At 38.0% G+C, this 17,128-nt stretch overlaps 1 protein-coding gene across 9 annotated transcripts in view; it reads left to right on the top strand.

The window, feature by feature from the left end:
- The window catches only part of USP54 (ubiquitin specific peptidase 54), a 141,625-nt gene that overhangs the window by 82,765 nt on the left and 41,732 nt on the right, over nucleotides 1-17,128 (top strand). For all 9 annotated transcript variants that reach the window (XM_045196157.2, XM_045196158.2, XM_045196160.3 and 6 more), the window contains exon 4: nucleotides 16,903-17,037. In XM_045196157.2, coding sequence (XP_045052092.2) covers nucleotides 16,903-17,037 — 135 coding nt within the window. The remainder of the gene's footprint in view (nucleotides 1-16,902; nucleotides 17,038-17,128) is intronic.

Raw genomic sequence — 17,128 nt, 5'->3', positions numbered from 1 at the left:
CTAGATTTCTTTTCCTTCTCTGTCTTTTTTGTTATAATAGGAATATATTAAAAAATAGATATTTTTCTCCATACAGTGCTGTTCAAGACTTCAGGGTTGTATAAATGATAAATATTAGGCTCTAGTTTGCACATAGTTAATGTTGTAGATGGCATTGTTTGCATTCTTTAAATTATTATACACTTAATCTGAAATTTTTAAATAGATTTATAATGCAGAATAATTACTTCGACAGTGTGGATGAGCTGAACTTGGTTCTAATAACTGAGAATTTTTATTTGTTTATTTATTTATTTTTAATTTAATCTTTATTGTAATTTTTTTCCATTACCAGTTAGTCCCCTTTTACCCCCTCCCCCCAGCAGTCACCGTACTGTTTATCTGTGTCCATGAGTCTTTTTCCCTTTTGCTCAATCTGTCCACCCCGAACCCCCTCCACTAGCTGTCATCTGCAACTGAGAAATTTTAATTGTTAGAATAGCTATAGTTTTTAAGAGACAATCCTTTATGCAAACTAGAGGGATTTATTTCCTGAGAGAACAGAAGGGATGGTGAGTGTATGAAAGAATAACCCTGGGGTGGACAATCAGTACCTGGCCCCTCCTATAGGATGTATCTTTTATTACTTACTTTAAAAATATTTTTGTAGAACATGACAACAATATAATCTATCATTAAACAAGGTTCCAGTCAGTATAATAAGACAAGAAAAACAAAGGAAGATAAATAATAGAAAGAAAATTGTCATTATTTGCAGATGATGTGATTGGCTATTAAAAAAAATCTCACCCTGGCTGGTGTGGCTCTGTGGATTGAGTGCCCGTGAACCGAGGGGTCGCCCATTGAATTCCCAGTCAGGGCACATGACTGGGTTGCAGGCCGGTCTGGTTGGGGGCATGGGGGAGGCATACAATCGATGTATCTTTCACACATTGATGTTTCTCTCCCTCTCTTTCTCCCTCCCTTCCTCTCTCTCTAAAAATAAATAAAATCTTTAAAAAATCTCAAAGACTCTACTGATAAATCAGTAGAATCAATAAGAGAATTTAGCAGGTTGTTGTTTATAAGGTCAAGGTATAACATTCATTTACATTTCTATATACTGGCAACTAACAGAAAATGCAATTTAAGAAGAAGTTTTATAATACCAACAAAAGATACAAAGTATATATGAATAAATCTAACAAAAAATATACATGACGTAAAACCCAACAGAGATCCAGTATAATAATTATAATATTATTATTATAATAAAGTGAACATCCTTTGAACAACTATTTAGGTCAAAGTAGAATATTGCCACACTGGCTGGTGTGGCTCAGTTGATTGGAGCATCATCCCGTAAACTAAAAGTTTGTGGGTTCAATTCCCCATCAGGGCACACACCTAGGTTGTGGGTTTGTTTCCCATCAGGGTGTGCACGAGAGGCAACCACTTGCTGTTTCTCTCTCTCTCCCTCCCCCTGTCTCTCTAAAATCAATAAGCATGTCCTCAAGTGAGAATTTAAAAAAGTAGAGTATTGTCAGTACCGTAGACATTCACCCTCCCTTCTTCCTCAGTCACCTTATTCTTTCTTCAGGGGTAACTACCTCACTAATGCTTGTGGTAATCACCTCCTAGTTTTATCTGATAGTCGTAATCTCTATGTGTCCATTCTTAAACAATCTCATTTTAAAATTACCTGTTTTTGAAAGTTTATTATAAATGGAACCATTCTTTATAAATTTATGTGCATATGTCTTCTTAGTGTTAGCTCAGCAGTGTTAATGAGATCATGTGTGCAGGTTGAGTTTGTTCATTTTTATTATTATATGGTATTTCATTGCGTAAAATAAGCCAATGTTTGTTCATTCTACTGCTGGTAATCATTTGGATTATTTCCAGTTTTTGATTTTTTGCAAGCAACATTGCCAAGAACGTTCTTGTACATGTCTACAAGTGTGTATAATTTTCTTTTGCATACATGCCTGGGAATGAGATTACTGGATCATGGATTATGTATATCTTCAGTTTTCTAGGTAATTGTACACTCTGACCAGCAGGTTTTTCCTGGAAGTTAAGAAAATTCGTTTCTGAAATTCATATGACAAACAATGAAGAATAGATAGGACACTCTTGAAGAATAATAACAAAATGAGCAACTTTCCTTGTGTATCAGAGTACGCTAAGTTATTTTGTGGTAACAAACTAAAGTTACAGTGGTAAACATGCAAAAATATTTTTCATTCACCTTACTTGTCCACTGCAGATTAGTAGGAAAATCCTGTAGCTTATAGCCACTCAGAAACTCAGGTGCCGAAATTACACCAAGGTGAATATTATTGTACTAGTTGCTAAGCCAAAGGGAAAAGGAGCTCTGGAGGGTTTTGCACAGGCAGTTTTGCTCAGCATGTCACTTTTCTGGTTACAGCTTGTTGACCAGAGCTAATCATGTGGCTCTAATGAATCACAAGGGAGCCAGAAAGTGTGATTCTCTTATCATCCTTGAGAGAAGAAAGAACCAGAAATATTTGGCAAGCAGTACTAATGACCACCATACTTTACCAGATATGAAAACTTATAAAGCTGTAGTCATTAAGTAAATGTGGTATCAACACAGTATGACTAATAAAGCAATGGAACAAAATCCATTGTTTAGGAACTGACATAATGGAAACTTACTCTCAACTCTGTGAATCAAAGAAGAAAGTGAACTTTTCAATGAATGGAGCTTAGATAATTGGTTATCCATACAGAAAAAAAAAAAGGAAATTAGATCCCTATCTCATATTATACCAAAATTAAGAATTTCAGATGAATTAAGGATTAAAATATGAAAGACAATTTAAGTTTTAGAAGAAAATGTGAGATGACCTCAGGAATAGAAAGGATTTATTAAGTAAGTGTTAGTGCACGCATATCCAGGGAAAAGCCCTGACACTGAAAATCTATCTCTGTAAGCAAAAGGCAGGGAAAGACCAAAGAAATAGGTTGGTCACCCCATTGTGGTAATTAATAGAGTTTATTAAGGAAATATCTTGGGCGGTAGCAAGACGAAGTGTCTCCCCGTGCTACTGGGCAGGCACCAAAGAATTATGTGGGGTAAGGGAGGGGATAATCATGTGTACTAGTATATGAATGCTACCAGGTATGGGAAATTACATGCTTGACCAGGTCAGAACAACAACCTGTTCCAGGAACAAGTGCATAGCACAGGAGGCAAGGGAGGAGTGCTGATTTATGTTAAAGTGAACATTGATTATAAGCAGTCTCGAAGTGGGCTTTTCAGAAAGCAACCTCCTTTCTGGCCTGGGTCCATCTTATGGGACACACAGCGATCTTGTCATGGAGCAGTCTCTTCTCCATAGTAAGACATGAAAAATACAAAGTCAGAAATATTGATACATTTTACTATAAAAAAACATTCAAGAACTTCTGTTCATCAGATGCCTCCATAAAGAGAGTAAAGACACAAGGCTACAAGCTGGCAGAAACTATCTGCAATATATATAACCAACAAAAAATTGGTATCCAGCATAGTACTTCAGAGAGGAAATCCTATAAAGAATAAGTAAAAGATAAATGTGTCAACAGGAAAATGGGCGAAAGACATAAACAGGCATTTCTCAGAATAGTAAATCCAAATGACCTTTAAGCATATGAAAGATGGTTATCCTCTTTATGGAAACAAAAAATACAGTAAAAATTAAATTAAAAAAGAAATGTAAATTAAACCATATCCTTCAGATTAGCAGAAATTTAAAAATCAGATAAAACTGTTAATTAAAAGGTAGAAGAATGAGATAGAGAAGAATGAGCATATATATTGCTGGTTGGAATACAAACTGGTACCACTACTTAGTAAAGCAGTTTGTCATTACATTTGTCCAGTAAAATTAAACTAGCATATACTGTACCACTCAGTTTTTCTACTCCTACATATATGCTGTGAAAGCTTCCATGTACATACATAAAAACATACATACATACTAGAAGATATACTTGAGAATGTCCAAAGAAGTAGTTTTTTGTGATTATAGAAAAATGGAAACAACCCATTCCTACAATAATAGAATGGACTTAAAAATTATGGTTTAGTCCTAGAGTAAAATACTATATAGTAGTGAAAATAAGAAGCTTGAAGCTACATATATCAACTTGAATTAATCACAAAAACATTACATTGGATGAAAAAAGCAAGTCATAAGAAACTACATAAATTATGATTTCATTAATATGCTAATAATCAAAAAAAGGCAAAACTAAGCAACTAGTTGTTCAGTGATATATACATGTGCTGCAACCAGAGAAAAAGGGAATGATTCACAAAATTCATGATAGTGTTTACCTTTGGAAGATGGAGGGGGGAGGATGTAATCCACTTGGGTGTCTCAAACTCATTGTTAATTTTTCTATTTCTTTTTTCTAAAGAAAACCTTTGTTTTTTTAAAAAAACTTTTTAAAGATTTTATTTATTTAGTTTTAGAGAGCGGAAGGGAGGGAAAAAGAGAGAAACATCAATGTGTGGTTGCCTCTTGCGTGCCCCCTACTGGGGACCTGGCCCGCAATCCAGGCGTGTGTCCTGACTGGGAATGGAACTGGTGACCCCTTGTTTCACAGGCCAGCACTCAATCCACTGAGCCACCCCAGCCAGGGCAAATTTTTCTATTTCTTAAATTGGGTGGTGGGTTATAGGCACTTATTTATTATTATTTGACTCTATATATACATGCTTGTTATTTATTTACATGATTTTATTTTTTATTATATATATATATATATATTTTAAAGTACTGCCATTATTCTAGAAAGCACACTAAAGTGTAAAGAAAAAAAATGAAAATTGCCTAATTACACCACAGAGATTGTCATTTCTCTTTGTGCTTCCTCTCTGGTACATGATATTTCTAGTAATAAGTCTTTTTGCCCACTGTTTTAGTTAAAAAAAAAAAAAAAACTACTTTTTTTTAGACTCCTAAGTTGCTTCTCTATCTCTAGTGTCTTCCTATTTCATTGTCTTACCCAAGAATACCCTGGAGTTACTCCCTTCTTAAAATTTTGAAGTGGCTCCCAATTGTCTTTCTCTCTTCTTTTTTCTAAAGCCTCACTGGAGGATGTGCTTTTCTTTCATTCTTTTTTTTTTAATCCTCTTTTTAGAGACACGGGGAAGGGAGGAAGAGAAATAGGGAGAGAAACATGGGTGTGAGAGAGAACCATCAAGTGGTTGCCTCTTGATTGTGTCTGGACTGGGGATTGAACCCCCAACTTAGAAATGTGCCCTGACTGGGAATCAAACCCACAACCTTTCAGTTTACCAGACAACACCCAATCAACTGAGCCATAAGGGCCAGGGTGGAAGATGTGTTTTTCTTTTTCTTTTTTTATGTATTTAATTTTATTTATTTTTAAAAAATATTATATTGATTATGCCATTACAGTTGTCCCACTTTTTCTCCCCTTTATTCCCCTCTGCCCTGCACCCCCCTTCCTACCAGCATTCCTCCCCCCTTAGTTCATGTCCATGGGTCATACATATAAGTTCTTTGGCTTCTCCATTTCCCATACAATTCTGAACCTCCCCCTGTCTATTTGTACCTACCATTTATTCTTCTTATTCCTTGTACCTTTTCCCCCATTCTCCTTCCTCCTTCCTGTTGATAACCCTCCATGTGATCTCCATTTCTGTGATTCTGTTCCTGGTCTAGTTGTTTGTTTTTGTTTTTTTAGGTTCAGTTGTGAGTTTGTTGTCATTTTACTGTTCATACTATTTTATCATCTTCTTTTTCTTAAGTCTCTAATATTTCGTATAATAAGGGCTTGGTGATGATGAACTCCTTTAACTTGACCTTATCTGGGAAGCACTTTTCCCTTCCATTCTAAATGAAAGCTTTGCTGGATACAGTAATCTTGAATGTAGGTCCTTGCCTTCATGACTTTGAATACTGCTTTCTAGCCCTTCTTGCCTACAAGGTTACTTTTGAGAAATCAGCTGATGGTCTTATGGGAACTCCTCTGTACGTAACTGTCTCCTTTTCTCTTGCTGCTTTTAAGATTCTCTGCTTATTTTTAATCCTGGGTAATGTAATTATGATGTGCCTTGGTATGTGCTTCCTTGGGTACAACTTCTTTGGGACTCTCTGAACTTCCTGGACTTCCTGGAAGTCTATTCCTTTGCCAGATCGGGGAAGTTCTCCTTCATTATTTTTTCAAATAAGTTTTCAATTTCTTGCTCTTCCTTTTCTCTTTCTGGCACCCCTATGATTGGTGGACTGGGGTGGGCAAGGTGGCAGCTGGCAGACCAGGGTGGTCCCACATTAACGTGTAGATAAACCAGGAGGAACAACTGGGGAGACAGATCGCACAACCCAGGATTTCAGCACAGGAAACTAATGCCTTAGAACCTCAGGTTGTAAAAACCTGTAGGGGTTGTGATAGCAGGAGAAACTGCCAGTCTCACAGGAGAGTTCGTTGGAGAGACCCACAGGGTCCTAGAATGTACACAAGCCCCCTTGCCTGGGAATCAGCACCAGAAAGGCCCAATTTGCTTGTGGGTAGCTGGGAAGTGACTGAAAGGCGGCCAGGAGCCGAGCAAGCGGCATTGTTCCCTCTCGGACTCCTCTACCACATACAGCACCACAACACAGCAACTTGGGTTGCCCCACCCTGGTGAATACCTAAGGTGCTCTGAGACAAAAAAAAATATGGCCCAGATGAAAGCTCCAAAAATAGAACTAAGTGATGAAGAGATAGCCAACCTATGAGATGCAGAGTTCGAAACACTGGTAATCAGGATGCTCACAGAAATGTTTAAGTATGGTGGCAAAATAGGGGAAAAAGTGAAGGGTATGCAAAGTGAAATAAAGAAAAATATACAGGGAACCAACAGTGAAGGAAAGAAACTGGGACTCACAGCAGTGATTTGGAGCAGAAGGAAGAAATAAACGTTCAACCAGAACAGAATGAAGAAACAAGAATTTAAAAAAATGAGGAGAGGCTTAGGAACCTCCAGGACAACTTTAAATGTTCCAACATCCGAATCATAGGGATGTGTTTTTATTGATTTTAGAGGGAGAGGGAGAGAGCGAGAAAGGTAAAAAGAGACACTGAGAGACATTGACTTGGATGTGAGAGAGAAATATTGATTGATTGCCTCCCATAGGCACCAGGACCAGGGGTTGAACCTGTGACCTAGTATGTGCCCTGCCAGGGAATCAATCCTGCAACCATTCGGTGCACAGGAGAATGCTCCAACTACCTGAGCCACCTGGCCAGGGCAGAAATTTATCTCCTTCATGAAGTTTTTAAAATACTGTCTCTGTCCAGATGCATGATTGTTTGACTTCACAGTTGTTAGCATGGCTGAATGAGAAGGTAGCTCTTTTGGGAAGGTGGCTCAGCTTTTCTTCCTTCTTGGTGTTCCCCATAGTTCCTGGACCATAATATAAACATACAACTTTTCTGGGTTCATATATTGTTTTAGCGGGTCTTGAATTTTAGTTATGGAGTTTGGAGAACTTGCCTTTTCTTTGCCTTTTTGTCTTTTATGCACTCTTACTACTGTCTTATTTAATAGAGATTTTCATATTGTGACTTTTCATCTCACATATTTTTTAGTAAGTCTACTAATTTAGGCCTTCATTCCTCATTCAGTAAGTGAAGGGTGAGATGTGTGTGTGTTGGGGGGGAGGATGGGGATGGGGAGTGTTGGTGGTGGAGAAGCTCTGCTGAAGGAAAAAGCCTGGAAGCCTGCCAGTAGAGGAGTTATATGTTATCCTAAGTTACATGTTGACTTTGGGGTGTTGCAGTGTGGGTATGATTCCATATATGTTTTTCTCTGTGGGTATAATTCGGTATATTTTTTTCTCTGCCTCCTATTTAAAAATTAGGGGAATGTTTGATGAGGCTAGTAAATATTCCTTTTTGCTGGTACTTCACATCCTGTTTGAATTCTTTAATGATAAATGTGATATTTCAAAGATTTTTTTTTTTAAAACAGAATACTGCAGTCTAAAATAATCACCCTTTTCCATGTGATTCTGAATTATTCAAGAGATCCAATGGTCTGAGTACCCTTCGGATAATTACATCATAGTGTTATTCTTTTATGATTTGCTGGATAAAAATATTCTGCAGTGCAGGAACACAATAAACATGACAACAACAAAAACCCCAGGAAACTCCAAAAATTCCTGAATTTGAAGTACTCTCTTAAAAACTTGCCATTTCTGTAGTGTGAATTCTTTATGTGGAGCATAATCTTTTTAGCTCTAGAACCCACCGTTAAGGACAAAAAGAAACACAAACATGTTCTTAGATGAATCAGAAGCTAGACAATTTTCCCTTAGGCTGGTGTTTGGATGAAGGATTTGCCCGTCAAGGTCTGCTTGAGAGATTTGTGTCTGCTTTTCCTTTAGTTGTGTACTTTCCCTTGCACCAACCCTTAAAATGCATTTACTGTTGGCCTTATGAGAACACCTTTTGGTTCATGTCTTTGTTTAATATTTTTGGCTTTTTTCTTCTGCGCTGTGAATGTCTATCAATATTCCAGTGCTTCGTGATCTTCACCAGGTAGCATAGTATATGTTGTATCCAGTGCTTATAATTGCTTTTCGATAGTTTGTACACAATTTTAATGATAACCCATTTCTTTTGGTCCTGCAAAATGTACTTTTTTTCTGTATTATTTGGTACTAAGTCCCTAAAGTGATTTCAGTCTCAAAATCTTGCATGGGAATTTTTAATGATGGCTTTCATCAAAAAGAATTTGTTGATGTGTCTTTTTGCTTAATTTGAACTGCAATGCCTTTCAACTCTGACTTAGCAAATAGAAGAGATTTGTGTGCTCATTACCCTGTCAGTTTAAAAACCCCAAATTTATTTCCATCTAGTGTTACTAAAAGGTTTTTTCTGACCTCAGCTGTTGTCATGCCCTATAGCCCAGAACTCTTAGTTATTATTCATATTGAATCTACTGTTACACCCCCAACCCCCAGGGTACGACTTTACTTTGGTATTGGCTTATTTATTTATCTCTGTTTGGGGGAGGAAATCCGTCCTCTGTACTTAGTATGCCACAAAGATTTTGTTCTTCTTCCAGGGATTGTACTAGAGGCTTTGCAGTGCCAGCATGTAGGACAGAGTGTTTTTTGTTATAGGCAAAGAAGAATGCAGCATTGATTGATTAAATTCAACAAATCTTCTCAATTAGTGATTTCTCTTTTAAGAATGCTGGTGTACCACGAATCCCAGGGAATGGTGGTGGTGGTGGAGGGGCATAGATGGGGCGGAAATAGGTTTTTGTATATAAGGTGTGCTGCAACATAAGTCTGTATCTATAGGACAGTGAGACTGCTCTGAAGGTGTAGGGAAGCCTGTGTTTTGCTGAAAGCCCCCTTGTTGGTGGGCTTGGGGTTGGTGGGGTGGGGGGGTGAATTTGAGAGTTAGGAAACAAATCCCTTAATGTAGCATGTTCCATGTAGCTGTTCCTCTATTGGGTACTGAACCATAAGCCCAGGGAGTAAAGTGGTACAAGAAATTACTCATCATTCATTGTCAATCCAGTGCTTTTTTTTTTTTTGGAGATTATAGGTGTGGAAGACTCTTCATTGTCCTGTAGTCATGGCCAGTATCAGAGAGGAGTAAACCCATTATCCTGGACTGACTATTTAAACCACGAACTTAGGTTTCTCATATGTTCCCTGGAAATTTTAGCTAGTAATAAATAGTCCTCATGGTATTATGCTAAGTGAAACAAGTCTGACAGAAAAAGATAAATACCATATGATTTCACTTATATGTGGAATCTAAAGAACAAAATAAATGAAGAAACAAAACAGAAACAGACTCATAGATACAGAGAACAAACAGGGTTGCCAGATGCAAGGGGGTTGGGGGAGTGGGTGAAAAAGGCGAAGGGATTAAGAAGTGCAAACTGGAGTTACAGAATAGTCATGGGGATGTAACATACAGCATAGGGAATATGGTCAATAATATTGTAATAACTATGTACGATGCCGGGTGTGTACTAGAATTGTCGGCGTGGGGGTGGGTGGGAGTGACTTTGTGAATTATATAACTACTATGTTGTACAACTGAAACTAATATAAAATAATATTGAATGTACACCATAATTGAAAAATTAAAAATTGTAAAAAATAATAATAAAATATAAACAGTCTTCACATAAGAAATATATGTCCTTATGTCTAATGCACATATCACCTACTTGAGTTGAACTTTCTTGTTTTGCTTACCTATGGGATACAAGGTATGTGTGTGGTCTTTTGGCGAAGCTTTCTTAGTATTGAATTCTCAGTAGGTTGTACCTAAATATTTAACTAATCTAACCACTGACATAACTTGAATAGTATAAATCAGAGTCTCTTCCCTTTTTTAAAATTTGGACTTCAGAATTTCCCACTATATTCAAATAGAGGGGTATAAGTGCAAGGAAAATGTAGTAGATTATCATGTTTCTTTTCTTTCCAGATTTTATGGCAGAACCTGAAACTTACATAATCTCAAAATTTTGGTATATGTCCAGAAGGGTCCTCCTTTCCATTTCCCCTGTGGGGAAAGTGGTTATGGTATTAATCTTTAAAACTTGATTTGAATACTGTTGGTAATCTGTAAGATTCTATATTTTTGATCTTGGCAAAAATTAGCAAATTATTATATTTTATAAAAATCTCTACCTTAGTTTATGATTTCCCACTAAAAGCAGTACCATTTTCTGGTGGATTTGACTTGCCTCTATCTTTGCATGTCTCTGTTCAGTGTCTTGAAGTCTTGGTGGTCCTCTCTACCTGTGTATATGTCCATGGCTGTCTGTTTTTTATAGGTAGAAGGAATGAGTATGATAGGTAGCTTACAGTGATCTTTAACTTTACCCTGACAAGTTCAAAGTATGGGTTATGAACTGGGTGCAAATTAAGTCCTAAACTTATGGGGAGATATGGCATTGATAATTGAATTTAATTTAAAGGGACTGGTAGAGGATATGTGAGTAATTTTCTAATCAGGAAGTCCAGAGGTTAGCTATTTTTAGATGTAAGGTTAAAGAGTCTCAAGAGAGAACCTAGCCACCTGTTTGCTGCCTTTCTCAAGGTTGCACCAAGAATTTCTATTAAACTGACTGGATATTTGATGATATTAAGGAATTATTATTACCTTTTTCTGTGTGTGTTGTGATGATATTATGGTTCTGTTTTACATAAAAAGAGTTCTTAGTTTTTAGAGGCATATTCTGAAATATTTACAGATGAATACCATCTGTAGTTTGCTTCAAAATGATCTGGGAGTAGGGTAAGTGGATGGGAGATATATATGAAATGAGACTAGCCAGGGGCTGATAATTGTTGAAATGGATGCATGGGAGTCTATTGTGCTATTTTGTCTACGCTTATATGTTTGAAATCTTCTGCAATGAAATGTTGAAAATCCAATGTTACTGTTATTGGTGCCAAAATGTTAAACAGTTACATATTCTTTCCTCTGTTGAAAGAAAACATTTAACATCCTTTGAGCACACAAAACTAGTGTGAAAGTTCTTTTCTAGTAGTCAGTGACACTCAAAGATTAGCCCCTTTATTTATTTATTTTTTTAACAGATTTTGTTTATTTATTTTCAGAGACGGGGGAGGGAGGGAGAAAGAGGGAGAGAAACATCAATATGGGAGAGACACATCGATCAGTTATCTTCTCTCACGCCCCTATGGGGGGCCTGGCCAGCTACCCAGGCATGTGCCCCGACTGGGAATTGAACTGGCGACCCTTTCGTTTGTAGGTGGGCACTCAGTCCACTGAGCCACACCAGCAGGGGCTCCTTTATCTTCTTTTCAGATGGCTGTGTTTTCAAATAGGCTTGATGGGCCACATTTAGGTTTATGATTTATTTAGGTCTATGATTTCCAGTAGATGTGGAGAAAAGGACTAAATATGACAGCCAAAATGTTGAGAGATTTGGGAAGCCCAATTCTCAGATCAAGAAGAGAAACCTTGAGAACTGAATATAGTGGTGCATAAAGTTTGTCGTGCCTTTGCAGAAGGGATTGCTGACACCTCTCAGCTGACTAGGGCATGATCCAAAAACCTTGGGCCCATACAACATCAAATTTACTGACAGCCCTTCTCCTTGACCCCCATCTTCTATACTCATGACTTCTTTCCGTTGCAAGGCTGGGAAATCCTGAGGGAGAAATAAATAGCTGTTTCCTCCCTAAAGGTAAAAGTCTGTGTTTTAGGGGGGAATAACCCCAAAACTTAAGCAACAGCTGCACTTGTGTTTGCCAAAGCACAGACTCTCTGTCTTTATGGTACTTCTCTTATTTGCATGGTTCTTGCTAACCCAAATAATTATGTGCTCATGTGGGCAGAATTATTTGCTGCTCGATCCAAGAGAGATGGGTGGAGTAGCACCTGCTTTTAGTCATTAAAGTTGTGTTGCTTTTGCATGGCATCCAAGAAAATAGTTAATAGACAAAAAGTAATTTGGCTTTTCCTGTGCATGAAAAGGAAGACCTCTCTGGTTTCACCCTGTGAAGAAAAGCAGATAGAAACCTCAAAGGTAGGTTTTCTCTGTTTATTGAAATGAAACCATCAGGAACCCCACAGGAAAAAATTCCTGGGTTTTGGTTCTTCCTGTCCTTTCTCCCTCCCTGCTGTAGAACTCAGCAATTGGAAGAATACCAGTTTTTGTTCCTTATTGGTGCTACCACCTGTTCTTACTGCTGAACTAAATGTTCTTGGCTTTCTTTGGTGTGAACAGGATCTCCCTGTGGGAAAGGTGGGAGGAGGGTGAAAAAAGGAACAGGAGGAGGCCCGTTCCAGCCCTGTGCTCATGTGAGAGGGACACACAGGGGTTAGTGTGCTGCCCTAACAGAGGGGCTTTGTGCTACAGCTTCTTCCAGAGCTGCAGCTCCACAGATGTATGCTGGCCAGGCTCAGGCTGCTTCATCCCTGAAACATTTGCTTCCTCCTGACAATAGCAGAGTGAAATTGATAACAGTAATTAAAATAAGAAAATAAAGAAGAGGCAGGCAGAGGCCATTCTGAATGCATTCAGATACTCAGTGTGTTTGGAGGAAGCTGCCTGTAATTAAGAAGTGAAGAAAGTATAGCATGGAGACGTTGATGTCTCTGAACACAAGAGCCAGATCTGTTGCTGCATATCCACTGTGGGCACGGGCAGAGCTCTTACTTTCAGGGATGTCCAACCCGCCGCCCAGGATGGCTATGAATGCGGCCCAACACAAAATCATAAATTTACTTAAAACCTTTTTTGTTTTTGCTCATCAGTTTACGTTAGTGTTTGTGTATTTAATGTGTGGCCCAAAACAACTCTTCTTCTGCCAGTGTGGCCCAGAGATGCCAGAAGGTTGGACACCCCTGCTTAGGTCTTTCTCTTTCTGTGCTGAAATCCTCTATCTAGGTCACGGGAAATCTGCCTCTCTTGAATAGCAGGTAGCTAGCTGAATGTAGAAGTGTTTCTGACTGAAGGCCCTTCTTCAGGATAGGTCAATGGCAGACAGTTTCCTTAGTAACTTTTAATAATAATAGTAACAGCTAACACTGAGATAGCGCTTATCATACTGTCAGACATTAGTCTAGGATATAGATATCCAGATAACTTATTTAATCCTTAAATAACCCAAGAAGGTAAACACTATTATTAATATTCTTTTAAAAGAAGAAACTAAAGCCTAGAGAAGTTAAGTAGCTTGTCCAAGATTATATAAAAAGTAAGTAACAGGGCTGGGATTTTGAAGCCTGATCGTCTGCTTCCAGAGTTCATCCTCCCAACTGTTACACTATACCCTCTCTCAGTGGAACCCTGTCCTTTCTCAAACAGGTTCGTCTGAACCATAGAATACAGAAAGTGATTTCAATGACTATTTTCTTAATTCTCTCTAGAATGATAACATAACTAGTACTATGCGTGGAAGCGAAGTATTACATTGGGAACTGCTGATGCCTTAGAGTATTGGGGTTTACTTCTTGAGGAAACTCAGTTGAGAAAGCCTGAAGGAACTGTAGTTTGCAAATGTATTTATAGGGAACTATTCTGGAACGAATTTACCATTGGTTTGTTTTGGAACCAGTTTTGGATTTTGAACAAAAAGGCCCAAATCTCATCTATCCCTTGCTGTAGGGATAGAGCCTTTGTCAGCGTAATGTCTTGCCTTAACAATTGAGAAGAGCAGCAGGTTGGGATTTGATAGTGGTTACTAGGATTTGCCAAGCCGAGGTGACTTTCAGCAAATCCAGTGGTCAGACCACCATTTATTTGCAGAAGTTGTCACTGTCGCTTTTCCCACCTTCATTTTCCTTTGTTTCCCCATGTTCCCCTAAGTTTCAGAATCTCATAGGTCACTTGGCAGATATCCACTTGCCCCCTGGGAGTGCTTAACTATTGGCCTAGACACTTCCTTTTGGTTTGGTTTAAGAGGCGTCTCAGAGATATTCTTCTACTTTCAGCAAAAAATTATAGAAGGTCCTGCCCTGCCTTTACCTCATCTTACAATAGACTGGTGCAAAATTTCTAGGTTTATCCAAAATAACTTGGAGTAATTAGAATAGATTTCCCTCCCAGCTTATTAAATAATATGAAATATATATTGCTGGTACTGCTTCCTCTACATCATATGAAGTCATTTGTAGGGAAATAATAGCAGGTAAATAACAGTAAATTATTCTTGAGCTGCTGTAGGGACGGATGTTCAATGTGAGTGAAGAGAAACCATGCTAGTAAGTGAGCAGAATGACAGAAGTGGTTCCCACTTGAAATGAGAGGAATGAGGTTTAGTCCCATTTTGCTCTAACTAGTTACGTTACCTTAAAATAAAGTTCGCTTTTTCTAGGTAATTCGTTATCTGCTGAGAGACAGAGAGAGGGAGGGAAGGAACTTAATAATATCTTCCTTTAATAAGATCTACCCATATCACATGATTGATTGATTTGTTCATTCACTCATTTATTTATTTAAAACTAGTTATTGATTATCATCTGTATGCCAGTACCTCTCAAGGTTCTGCGACTATAGCAGGGAATTAAAGGATAAAAATTTCTGTCTTCATATTCTAGACAGTACCATCGGACAGTAGATATGTAAAATACATGTTGTGACAGATGGTAATAAGTGCCACAGGGAAAAGTAAAATCGGTAAGGGCGGGAGGTTTGGGAAGAGAGGGTAGAGTTTGCAATTTTAAATAGTGTTATCAGGAAATACTATATTCAGGAGATAATATTTGGATAAAAACCTGAAGGGAATGAGTGACTGAGCTGCTGATTGGACAAAGTAGGGTGAGGACCAAGAATTGACCTGTCTAGATTGGTGGGGCCTTCTATTCTTAGATCACATAGGCAGGTTTATAAAGCGCTCTCATTTCTGGTCTCAGTAGCAAGTCTGAAAAATGACCAGGGGATTTTTTCATATGAAGAAATTACTAATAAGAATTTCAAGCAAATGACATTCTTTGGCCTGTTGATGTGTAACTCGCTGTTGAGTGAGTTACTGGGTGGTGTAGTGAGGATCTGGGCCACCTGCTGTCAGGAGCGCATCTAGTCTCTGGGTGAGATTCGATGCCACTTGATGAGAAGGACTCATCAAGCCAGGTGCCACTTGTTGCCACTCTTTGTTTCCATTCTGTGGACATACTATTCATCATTATTTCAGATGTAGTTAAAGATGGAGAAGATAGATACATTTAATTACACCAAAAAACCACCCTTCTGTACATAAAAAACACCAGAAGGCTGGGCTAAGATATTTGCTACAGTAATACACATAAAGACCTAGAGAAAACAAAGGTAGCTAGAAAGACTAAAATTAACCAGATTGTATTAACTGCTGGCAGGGATATGGGGACATTTATTTATATTCATGCACAGATAGAAATATAAGTTTGCATAGACTCTCTATAATAGCAAAAAATTGGAGACTGCCAGAATGTCTGTCAGTAAAGAAATGTATAAATAGATGTGGTATTGTCACCTGATAAAAGACTGTGTACAGGGAAAAGGAGTGGACCAGGTATATGTATTATGTCATTATGGGTAGACCTCAAAACAATGCTGAATTTTTTAAAAAGTAAAATTCAGTGTGATACTTTGTACATAAACAAGAAATACACACACAGTACAGGGATGGGGCAAAAATAGGCTTACAGTTGTGAGTAGACAAAACAGAAGAGTTTATTCTTACATTATAGTTACTAATTATTGTATTATTTTCCATACGAACAACTGTAAACCTACTTTGCCCTACCCTGTATATCTATCCCTAAATATACATAGTATGTATCTATGTATATGTGTATATGTTAAAGTATTAAAAATAAAAGATTATGCAACAAACTCATGATAGTGATTGGCTGGTAGAAAGTGCGCAGTCTTAAATGGGACATTCGCTTTATCTGTAGATTGGAAGTAAAAATGACATGATGTTTATTTCTCAGTGTTAGACATGTAGGTATTTATTATTCTATGTACTTTTGGATAACCTTGTGTTAACTAAACCATTTAAAAGAAGGGGGCCATTTTCATAGAATGAACCCCCAAAGAATAATTTATCAATCCATTTACACATAATTTATTTACCGTAGACCATGGACTTCTGTCTGTATCAGAGGAAATGAGGTGACTGAATACTGACTCAGGACAATGGTCTCTCCTAATATGTCCTTAATGTTGTCATACTCAGTTGGAAGGGCAAGAATCCTTATTCTTACTAGCATAGGATCATTCCCTTTATTCTGACTCCTCATTTTTTAACTTTTTATTACTAACTGCAAGCATATCAACTTGTAGGAAGTTCATTTGGCGCCATAGCTATGAGCATGGAGATGCTAGCGTGACAGACTGGGATGTTTAGAAGCTTAATAACAGCACTGTGCTTTCCCCCTTGTCTAACCTCTTCCCTACAGGGAATCTTTAACCAGTTTCAGTGTAGTAGTGAAAAAGTGCTTCCGTCCGACACTCTCCGCAGTGCTCTGGCAAAGACCTTTCAGGATGAACAGCGCTTCCAGCTGGGAATCATGGACGATGCTGCAGAGTGCTTTGTAAGTGCTGGCCTCTGGCCCTCTTTGATATGAGGTGGGACGGTTGATGGTCTCCAGCAGGGACTAGCTACTGTATTGTACTTATTTACTG

This window comes from Desmodus rotundus, chromosome 4 (assembly GCF_022682495.2).
Source record: "Desmodus rotundus isolate HL8 chromosome 4, HLdesRot8A.1, whole genome shotgun sequence".
Lineage (NCBI taxonomy): Eukaryota > Metazoa > Chordata > Mammalia > Chiroptera > Phyllostomidae > Desmodus > Desmodus rotundus.
Note: the sequence above shows the minus strand (reverse complement) of the source record. Positions and strands in the feature narration are given on the sequence as shown.